The sequence below is a fragment of the Pocillopora verrucosa genome, chromosome 11, assembly GCF_036669915.1.
Source record: "Pocillopora verrucosa isolate sample1 chromosome 11, ASM3666991v2, whole genome shotgun sequence".
NCBI classification, from domain to species: domain Eukaryota; kingdom Metazoa; phylum Cnidaria; class Anthozoa; order Scleractinia; family Pocilloporidae; genus Pocillopora; species Pocillopora verrucosa.
In genome coordinates, this window is record NC_089322.1 from 1,028,976 (window position 1) to 1,040,304 (window position 11,329).

The 11,329-nt window shown below is 43.2% G+C and overlaps 1 protein-coding gene across 1 annotated transcript; it reads right to left on the bottom strand.

The window, feature by feature from the left end:
- Window positions 1–331: 331 nt before the first annotated feature.
- Window positions 332–10,823, bottom strand: LOC131793285 (tetratricopeptide repeat protein 28-like). Its single transcript, XM_066174790.1, has 9 exons — window positions 10,757–10,823; window positions 10,475–10,540; window positions 9,515–9,541; window positions 9,033–9,110; window positions 4,219–4,626; window positions 3,533–3,828; window positions 2,549–2,863; window positions 470–2,320; window positions 332–367 (listed from the first exon to the last, which is right to left on the bottom strand). The coding sequence occupies exons 1-9, from the start codon at window positions 10,821–10,823 to the stop codon at window positions 332–334; spliced, it is 3,144 nt and encodes a 1,047-aa protein (XP_066030887.1).
- Window positions 10,824–11,329: the final 506 nt, after the last annotated feature.

Consider the following 11,329-nt stretch of genomic DNA (forward strand, 5'->3'; position numbering starts at 1 on the left):
CTTGCTTTTGGCCGTCTTTTAGTTCTTCCTGCTTTGAAAAAAAGACTCTTGGCAAAGATTTCAGCCGTAGCTTACTGGTTTCTGGTCCAAATATCAGCGTTTTTAGGTATCCAGAAACTCCCTGGGATTCCAATGCTCATTGCCTTAACTGAAAAATAAAAGAATCTAAGTTTAGGGAGGATAGTTGAGTCGCCATGAAATATTTCTTAAATCATAAAACGATACAGAGCACAACAGGATTGTTTTAAAAGAAATTTGCTGTTTTACTCCTATCATGTTTCCTAAAAAGAATGTTATCATCGTAAACGTGTCCACTTGATTGTACTGCATCTCAATTTGTCGGAGCAAAGGATAAATTCATCACCAACTGAGGGGAAAATAACACGCAAGTATTAGTGCTCATACATAAGCTATAATTATGATTTAAGGTAACTTTGCATTGAATAGAATGTGTAAACAGAATATCTACTTGCTTCAGCTTCGAAATATCCTTGAAATCCAGGTTGACGTCGTCACCAATTAGTACAAATGGTGCCCAGTAAATCATCTCCTTGAACTTTTCAATTTCTCTCATACACTTCATGGCCTGATTGAGAGCTTCACTTGCCTTCTTGCCTTTGGCAAGTGCATCGTAGAAGAAACTCATGAACTCCAGGGTTCCCTTGTCGCCAATCGCCCACAAGGTTGCCACAACCGATCTGGCACCGGCACCCAAAAGTGCACGCGCCATGCCTACCACACCCTCGGCCATAACCTCCCCACGAGCTGTGTGACAGCAGCTAAGTACAACCAGACGTGCTCGCAACCCAGCTTCTATCACATCCTTCATCGTCAGTAGATAGTCTTTCTCTTGCGGCTGAAGGTTATCTCTTGTGGTGTTTGGTGCCAGGATAACTTCTCCAGTTTCAATTTTACCGTGCGCTGCTATGTGAACTAAGGCCACTGATGATATTCGTTTTAACACTTCATCTTTTGTTGCCATTTCTCCAGTGAGAGGTGAGACATTGAGGATACGTCCGATCATCTCTACTTCTTTCCTTGCTCCTGGAAGTTGCACCAAAAGTATTCCCTGATATATGATATGTTTGAAACATGGGTCGCCGACAAGCAATGCACCAGTCTTCATGTGAAAGTCAGCTGGACAATCATGAATTAGTTGCAAGGTCGTCAGAGAGGGAAGCACACGAATTCTAAAAGAATCACCCAGATATGATGAGTTGAAGTCCTGCAACGCTGCATAAGGTACAAGGCAAAATGGCCCCTCAGGAATGAATGTTATCTCGTTGTTGCCTTCGATCAGATCAGCAATAGGAGTAACGATGATGTCATGCAGCTTCTTTAAAGCACTTGATTGGGAGTGCCTCACATCAACTCGGATCACATCAGTGGCCACTTTCTCTTCTATCGGCGAGTCAAGCGGAGGATTTTCGATGGTAACAGTATCTCTTGCACCGATCTCCTTAAGAGTAGATTTGTTCAGTAGCTGGATGAAAAATTCCAATTCCTCCTCATACTTGTATTTGTTCACGTGTACTTTTCTCATCTGGACTTTATTTTCACTAAGGCAAACCCAGAAGTAAACGCATGGTCCGCTAATAGCTATGAAAACTGTGCTCAATGGAACCCACCTCAGAGAAATGCGGAATGCACTGGGCGTTAAAGAATCTCCAGGCCGATATTTTGTGACCATGAGGTCCCTCAGAGCTTGAGCACGTCCTTTCTCTGTGGCAAGAAGAGCCTTCACAACTTGACCTCGATTGAGATTTATACGCCACAAACCTTTGTATGCAACTTGGTGCTGATTACGATAACAAATCTTCCACTGATCGTTGAGTTGAAGACTGGCCCTGATATCATCATACAATTCTACACTCGAGTAGTAACAGTCAAAAGCCCTCATAAGATTTCCTTGGCACTCAAAACTGCTTCCAAGGGAACAGAGTGAGCACGCCTCTCCGGTCTTATCTCCCGTTTCTTTGGATACTCCTAGGTGACGTTCATAACACTCGATTGCCGTTTTTAACTCTCTTTGACGGAGATAAATCCAGCCGAGACGGCAATGACTGATTCCCTCTCCGACCTTGTCTCCTACTTCTTTAGCAATTTCTAGATCACGTTTATTGTACTGGATGGCTGTTTTGAACTGTCCTAGACTGCCATAAACCCTCCCGAGGTTGCCATAACTTTTTCCCTCTCCGGCCTTGTCTCCCACTTCTTTAGCAATTTCTAGCTGACGTTGATAGTACTGTATGGCTGTTTTGAACTGTCTTAGACTGTGATAAGCGTTGCCGAGGTTGCAATAACTTGCTCCCTCTCCGGCCTTGTCTCCCACTTCTTTAGCAATTTCTAGATGACGTTGATGGTACTGGATGGCTGTTTTGAACAGTCCTAGACATTGATAAGCGTTGCCGAGATGGCCATAACTTGCTCCCTCTCCGGCCTTGTCTCCCACTTCTTTAGCAATTTCTAGATGACGTTGATGGTACTGGATGGCTGTTTTGAACTGTCCTAGACTGCAATAAGCGTTGCCGAGGTTGCCATAACTTGCTCCCTCTTCAGCCTTGTCACCCACTCCTTTAGCAATTTCTAGATGACGTTGATGGTACTGGATTTCTGTTTTGAACTGTCCTAGACATTGATATGCGTTTCCGAGATTGCCATGACTGATTCCCTCTCCGGCCTTGTTTCCCACTTCTTTAGCAATTTCTAGATGACGCTGATGGTACTGGATGGCTGTTTTGAACTGTCCTAGACTGCAATAAGCGTTGTAGAGACCACAATAACCTCTTCTCTCTCCGGCCTTGTTTCCCACTTCTTTAGCAATTTCTAGATGACGTTGATGGTACTGGATGGCTGTTTTGAACTGTCCTAGACATTGATAAGCGTTGCCGAGGTTCCCATAACTTGCTCCCTCTCCAGCCTTGTCTCCCACTCCTTTAGCAATTTCTAGATGACGTTGATGGTACTGGATGGCTGTTTTGAACTGTCCTAGACATTGATAAGCTTCGCCGAGATTGCCATGACTGATTCCCTCTCCGGCCTTGTTTCCCACTTCTTTAGCAATTTCTAGATGACGTTGATGGTACTGGATGGCTGTTTTGAACTGTCCTAGACTGCAATAAGCGTTGCCGAGGTTGCCATAACTTGCCCCCTCTCCGGCCTTGCCTCTAACTTCTTTAGCAATTTCTAGAAGACGTTGATAGTACTGGATGGCTGTTTTGAACTGTCCTAGACATTGATAAGCGTTGCCGAGATTGCCATGACTGATTCCCTCTCCGGCCTTGTCACCCACTTCTTTAGCAATTTCTAGATGACGCCGATGGTACTGGATGGCTGTTTTGAACTGTCCTAGACTGCAATAAGCGTTGCCGAGGTTGCCATAACTTGCTCCCTCTCCGGCTTTGTCTCCCACTTCTTTAGCAATTTCTAGATGACGTTGATGGTACTGGATGGCTGTTTTGAACTGTCCTAGACATTGATAAGCGTTGCCGAGGTTGCCATAACTTGCTCCCTCTCCAGCCTTGTCTCCCACTCCTTTAGCAATTTCTAGATGACGTTGATGGTACTGGATGGCTGTTTTGAACTGTCCTAGACATTGATAAGCTTTTCCGAGATTGCCATGACTGATTCCCTCTCCGGTCTTGTTTCCCACTTCTTTAGTAATTTCTAGATGACGTTGATGGTACTGGATGGCTGTTTTAAGCTGTCCAAGACTGCGATAAGCGTTGCCGAGGTTGCCATAACTTGCCCCCTCTCCGGCCTTGCCTGTAACTTCTTTAGCAATTTCTAGAAGACGTTGATAGTACTGGATGGCTGTTTTGAACTGTCCTAAACATTGATAAGCGTTGCCGAGATTGCCATGACTGATTCCCTCTCCGGCCTTGTCACCCACTTCTTTAGCAATTTCTAGATGACGCCGATGGTACTGGATGGCTGTTTTGAACTGTCCTAGACTACGATAAGCGTTACCGAGACCACAATAACCTCTTCCCTCTCCGGCCTTGTTTCCCACTTCTTTAGCAATTTCTAGATGACGTTGATGGTACTGGATGGCTGTTTTGAACTGTCCTAGACTGCGATAAGCGTTGCCGAGGTTGCCATAACTTGCTCCCTCTCCAGCCTTGTCTCCCACTCCCTTAGCAATTTCTAGATGACGTTGATGGTACTGGATGGCTGTTTTGAACTGTCCTAGACATTGATATGCGTTTCCGAGATTGCCATGACTAATTCCCTCTCTGGCCTTGTTTCCCACTTCTTTAGCAATTTCCAGATGACGTTGATGGTACTGGATGGCTGTTTTCAACTGTCCTAGACTGCAATAAGCGTTGCCGAGGTTGCCATAACTTGCTCCTTCTCCGGCCTTGCCTTTAACTTCTTTAGTAATTTCTAGATGACGTTGATAGTACTGGATGGCTGTTTTGAACTGTCCTAGACATTGATAAGCGTTGCCGAGATTGCCATGACTGATTCTCTCTTCGGCCTTGTTTCCCACTTCTTTAGCAATTTCTAGATGACGCTGATGGTACTGGATGGCTGTTTTGAACTGTCCTAGACTGCGATAAGCGTTGCCGAGACCACAATAACCTCTTCCCTCTCCGGCCTTGTTTCCCACTTCTTTAGCAATTTCTAGATGACGTTGATGGTACTGGATGGCTGTTTTGAACTGTCCTAGACTGCGATAAGCGTTGCCGAGGTTGCCATAACTTGCTCCCTCTCCAGCCTTGTCTCCCACTCTTTTAGCAATTTCTAGATTACGTTGATGGTACTGGATGGCTGTTTTGAACTGTCCTAGACTGCGATAAGCTTTGCCGAGATTGCCATGACTGATTCCCTCTCCGGCCTTGTTTCCCACTTCTTTAGCAATTTCTAGATGACGTTGATGGTACTGGATGGCTGTTTTGAATTGTCTTAAACTGTGATAAGCGTTGCCGAGGTTTCCATAACTTGCTCCCTCTCCGGCCTTGTCTCCCACTTCTTTAGCAATTTCTAGATGACGTTGATGGTACTGGATGGCTGTTTTGAACTGTCCTAGACATTGATAAGCGTTGCCGAGGTTGCCATAACTTGCTCCCTCTACAGCCTTGTCTCCCACTTCTTTAGCAATTTCTAGATGACGTTGATGGTACTGGATGGCTGTTTTGAACTGTCCTAGACATTGATATGCGTTTCCGAGATTACCATGACTGATTCCCTCTCTGGCCTTGTTTCCCACTTCTTTAGCAATTTCCAGATGACGTTGATGGTACTGGATGCCTGTTTTGAACTGTCCTAGACTGCAATAAGCGTTGCCGAGGTTGCCATAACTTGCTCCCTCTCCGGCCTTGCCTCTAACTTCTTTAGCAATTTCTAGATGACGTTGATGGTACTGGATGGCTGTCTTGAACTGTCCTAGACATTGATAAGCGTTGCCGAGATTGCCATGACTGATTCCCTCTCCGGCCTTGTCTCCCACTTCTTTAGCAATTTCTAGATGACGCTGATGGTACTGGATGGCTGTTTTGAACTGTCCTAGACTGCAATAAGCGTTGCCGAGGTTGCCATAACTTGCTCCCTCTACAGCCTTGTCTCCCACTCCTTTAGCAATTTCTAGATGACGTTGATGGTACTGGATGGCTGTTTTGAACTGTCCTAGACATTGATATGCGTTTCCGAGATTACCATGACTGATTCCCTCTCCGGCCTTGTTTCCCACTTCTTTAGAAATTTCCAGATGACGTTGATGGTACTGGATGGCTGTTTTGAACTGTCCTAGACTGCAATAAGCGTTGCCGAGGTTGCCATGACTTGCTCCCTCTCCGGCCTTGCCTCTAACTTCTTTAGCAATTTCTAGATGACGTTGATGGTACTGGATGGCTGTTTTGAACTGTCCTAGACATTGATAAGCGTTGCCGAGATTGCCATGACTGATTCCCTCTCCGGCCTTGTCTCCCACTTCTTTAGCAATTTCTAGATGACGCTGATGGTACTGGATGGCTTTTTTGAACTGTCCTAGACTGCAATAAGCGTTGCCGATGTTGCCATAACTTGCTCCCTCTCCGGCCTTGTTTCCCACTTCTTTAGCAATATCTAGATGACGTTGATGGTACTGGATGGCTGTTTTGAACTGTCCTAGACTGCAATAAGCGTTGCCGAGGCTGCCATGACTTGCTTCCTCTCCAGCCTTGTCTCCCACTCCTTTAGCAATTTCTAGGTGACGTTGATGGTATTGGATGGCTGTTTTGAACTGTCCTAGACATTGATAAGCGTTGCCGAGATTGCCATGACTGATTCCCTCTCCGGCCTTGTTTCCCACTTCTTTAGCAATTTCTAGATGACGTTGATGGTACTGGATGGCTGTTTTGAACTGTCCTAGACTGCAATAAGCGTTGCCGAGGTTGCCATAACTTGCTCCCTCTCCGGCTTTGTCTCCCACTTCTTTAGCAATTTCTAGATGACGTTGATGGTACTGGATGGCTGTTTTGAACTGTCCTAGACATTGATAAGCGTTCCCGAGGTTGCCATAACTTGCTCCCTCTCCAGCCTTGTCTCCCACTCCTTTAGCAATTTCTAGATGACGTTGATGGTACTGGATGGCTGTTTTGAACTGTCCTAGACATTGATAAGCTTTTCCGAGATTGCCATGACTGATTCCCTCTCCGGTCTTGTTTCCCACTTCTTTAGTAATTTCTAGATGACGTTGATGGTACTGGATGGCTGTTTTAAGCTGTCCAAGACTGCGATAAGCGTTGCCGAGGTTGCCATAACTTGCTCCCTCTCCGGCTTTGTCTCCCACTTCTTTAGCAATTTCTAGATGACGTTGATGGTACTGGATGGCTGTTTTGAACTGTCCTAGACATTGATAAGCGTTGCCGAGATTGCCATAACTTGCTCCCTCTCCGGCCTTGTTTCCCACTTCTTTAGCAATTTCTAGATGGCGTTGATGGTACTGGATGGCTGTTTTGAACTGTCCAAGACTGCAATAAGTGTTGCCGTGGTTACCATAACTTGCTCCCTCTCCGGCCTTGTTTCCCACTTCTTTAGCAATTTCTAGATGAAGTTGATGGTACTGGATGGCTGTTTTGAACTGTCCTAGACATTGATAAGCGTTACCGAGATTACCATGACTGATTCCCTCTCCGGCCTTATCTCCCACTTCTTTAGCAATTTCTAGATGACGTTGATGGTACTGGATGGCTGTTTTGAACTGTCCTAGACTGCGATAAGCGTTGCCGAGGTTGCCATAGCTTCCTCCCTCTCCGGCCTTGTCTCCCACTTCTTTAGCAATTTCTAGATGACGTTGATGGTACTGGATGGCTGTTTTGAACAGTCCTAGACATTGATAAGCGTTGCCGAGATTGCCATGACTGATTCCCTCTCCGGCCTTGTCTCCCACTTCTTTAGCAATTTCTAGATGACGTTGATGGTACTGGATGGCTGTTTTGAAATGTCCTAGACTGCGATAAGCGTTGCCGAGGTTGCCATAGCTTCCTCCCTCTCCGGCCTTGTCTCCCACCTCTTTAGCAATTTCTAGATGACGTTGATGGTACTGGATGGCTGTTTTGAACTGTCCTAGACATTGATAAGCGTTGCCGAGGTTGCCATAACCTGCTCCCTCTCCGGCCTTGTCTCCCACTTCTTTAGCAATTTCTAGATGACGTTGATGGTACTGGATGGCTGTTTTGAACTGTCCTAGACTGCCATAAGCGTTGCCGAGAATGGAAGAACTGTTTGCTGTGACTTGTAGTTCAGCATTAGTTTTCCTTAGTATTTGAAGCAGACTTTTGTTGTTATTTTCAATCTTAAAACGTGTCAAGAGTTGATAAATCATGTGCAGATTTGCGAAAATGCAGTGGAAATGTGTATTTAAAAAAAACAATGAGACTATTAGACAGAACCTTAAAACTGGAATGATGATTCGAACGTGGGTTTTTTTAGAGATTTAATTTCAAGTTTTTGGAGAGTTTTAACTAGCCCTGAAGTGCATTTCTCGGTTTAGGTTCGGTAGTCATATTGATGCTCGTCTGAAGACAAAACGAGGGGTATTCAGCGCAAACTCTGAGAATTAATTAATATGGCCTCTTCTTTTTAGTAAGATTTCGTGGAATAATCGAAAGAACTCTTTAAGAATATTTCAGCTTCTTTAAACTGATCAGTGCAGTGTAAGAGAACATTGCTTGCATTGTGTGTTGAACAATCTCTCCGGAATGCATTAATTTCCCTTGAAATATTACTCGCATTGCATCTTGTATCCCGTTTGAAACATTAGTTAAAGGATACGGCCAATCCCATATGCAACCAGCTCCTTGCTTCTTTATACCGGCAAAGTTCGATACAAGCTCTGGACCCTGAAAAGGAGAGAATTATTGGTGGTGCGAGGTAATTTATCACTGTTGAGGTATAAACGTATTGATAAAATTGACTTAATTTGTCATTTAGCTGGGAACAAAAATTGTGATGATGAAGGAAATTTGAACTTGTGGAAGAACTGAAAATGAACAATGAGGAGCTAATGCAAAGCGGCTACCAATTAAGCTTCAATTGATGATGATAACGATAAATTTATATCACGAATACTTCTTTTTAATGTGCTCTAATGCGCTTTTCAGCACTTTTCAGGGAACTTTTCGGGCAGACTGCATTGAGCAGTTTACAACTTTTGAAAGGGAATTTTTCAGGTGCCTCTTGAGTTACAGAGAAGATGCAAGAAACAGGGCTTACGGATTTCCGTTCTTACCCGGGACAAGAATCTCGAACCATTTGCAGATGTCACAGCTTAGGCGACAGCACATTGTTCTCAGATATTTTAAGACTCAGGGTGATGGTCCAGTCTAGGGCTTGAACCCTTGACCTCTGGCGCTCTACAACGTGAACTAAACAGGCGGTGGTATTTGAGAGCTTATTGACATTTTCTTATGCTTTTTACCCACATAACAGACATTGACACACCAGATATAATTGAGACTTGGGGTGCAGTTACCTGCCACAAACCACACAATCCTCTTTTGACGAAATCAGGGAATATAATGTTGACCGCTTATGTCTGAAAAACTCACCTTTCTTAATAGCTTTGATTAAAGTGGGTTCCAATTGAACCACAGCTGTTGCATCATCGAGACATTCCACGTAGTTTGCTTTGAAATTCAAGAAATAAGGTTTAAAAAGGTGGTCATCGCATGCAATTGCACCAAAGACGCCAAAAAAAACTTACACTTGCATAAATTGCAGTCCATTTACGGGAATAATTTCTTTGCTTAATTTTGATCTGCTAAAGGGTGATAACTCTTCCTATGCTTCTTTTCTGCAGTTGCTCAATTTTTTCCTTTTCTTGATGCACATTTTGTATTCCGCTATCTTGTAACTCTGCTTGAGCGATTTCTATATTTAAAAATTAAATTGTTACCCAAACGGAAATGAGCTGTTGCCCTGTTGCTGTAAAGCTTGGCGTTCAGCCGTTTATCTTTGCAGTTGACTTGAAGTCCTTCCGTGTAGGAGTCTATCGCGTTATTAGCTTTTCCTTGTCTGTATTCTTTGTTACCTTCCTCGAGACATACTTTCGCTATCCCTGAAAGCACACAGTTTTGGTGTTAATGATATAGTAATGAGTGATACGACTTCATACTACAACTTCATACTTCCAAACGAACTTTTAGGTTAAAGGAGCTTAGAGTTACGCAAAACAAAAAATCAGAAAAGTTTAATATCTGTTCATTTTGTTTGCGTGCAAGCTGTCGAGAGTCTGGGCTGTAGCTTGGCTATTACTATTTCAAGTTTATCGGTTGAAATTTAGTTCGAGAGGCTTTCACAAACCCACTTTACACCTGGTTTCACCAGGAGATCCTATTTCATCTCAATTTCTTTTATAGTCGCCCTTCAGGAGTGTTTATTTGTGCATTTTGTTCGCTTTAAAATATGCAAGCTATTTCGAGTTTTAGCTGTAGCTTGGCTATAACCAGATCAAGTCTGTTCGTTTTACATTTAGGTCGAGAGGGTTTCCTAAGTTCCTTTTACACCTGCATTACGCTTTCCAAAATATCAAGTTTGAATAATTCAAATTTAAAAGGAAAATACTTCTGCTTCTCAAATATCATTCATTTTAGGTGCAGATTGTAGCTACATCTTTAACCTTTAAAACGACGTGCGTCGATTTGGAAGGAAGAACTTCTAAAACTCAGAAAACTGGGTTTTACAAAGCCTAGTGGGCCAAGTTTGACCCATTCTTCTTTAACTTAGGGCTCTTCAAAACGAAGTCGCGTTCAAATTTGCCGCTTTGTGGCTTATAAATAATTAATGATGTCTACGCGTTCTGCTCCATCGAATCAAGCAATGAATTTTTTTTCCTTGTTTTTTATTTTACTGGTGACAAAGTTTGAATTTTGAAGATCTTTTGCTGCTTCAAAAACTCATTCACAAAACATACGCAAATTTTGATGTAAATAGGACAAAAAACTTCACTGGGACGTCTTTCAAACAATCTTACTTCACCTGGTTTTCTTACCTCTTAAAGGGTCATTGTATACATCCAGTTCAGCGTCACCTGACGTAACTTGACTTTCCTTTGTTGCTGAAATTATCGAGAAGGTATTTCAACTTTGTTAGTGATCACAACTATGTGTTATTACAACTAGCGTTCTAATACTGACGTATTTAGGGGATTCCTTAAAAACCTTTATTCGAAGTGATCCAAAAAATTTTGCACCAGAGTTAAGATATACTTATATTAATTAACAAACAGTACAAGATCACCACAACGAAGTCTCTCCCTCTTGCTTTTTCTCACCTGTGGCTGGAAAAAAATTTTTCACCTCCAGTTCTTCTCCCGTTGTTGGGAGGTCGCTTTCTGCCATAGCTAGAAATAAAATTGAATCGATTGTACTGTTCTACATTGTTTAAAATCAGAATAGGAGACTCAGATGAAAGTAACCTAAAGAAAACATTTGATACTTAATCGTAGAGAAAAACGGAGAATCTCAAGGTTTCCTCCGTCACGCTATTGTGATTGCGTGACAGCTCCAATCAAGTTCGGCGGGTTGTGTCATGTTGTTTGTTTGTTTTCGCAGTCTCATCTGATGAAACGTCGTTCAAGGCTGTCCCTTATCAAAATGCGTGAGTTGCAATAAACAACCTAGCTGTACCCGGTAGGCATGGATAAGCATGGATCAAAGCTAATCCAATAAAAGACTATTTCTCACTCCTTCATTTTATCGCGTGTGAGGCTGAGAATCGCGAAACTTATTCCAAACCGAAACACCTTCGAGGATTTGCGTTTCCGTCACGAATTCTACCAACACCCCGCGAGATTATTGGGTGAAGAAACACGTTTATCGACCCTGTTCTTCTACAAAGTGCATGT

Coding starts and splice junctions, on each gene's coding strand:
- LOC131793285 (XM_066174790.1), bottom strand. CDS start 10,823: ATGGCAGAAAGCGACCTCCCAACAACGGGAGAAGAACTGGAGGTGAAA. Junction 10,541..10,756: donor AAATTTTTTTCCAGCCACAG/GTGAGAAAAAGC, acceptor CGATAATTTCAG/CAACAAAGGAAAGTCAAGTT. Junction 9,111..9,514: donor GAAAGTATGTCTCGAGGAAG/GTAACAAAGAAT, acceptor TGAATTTCAAAG/CAAACTACGTGGAATGTCTC.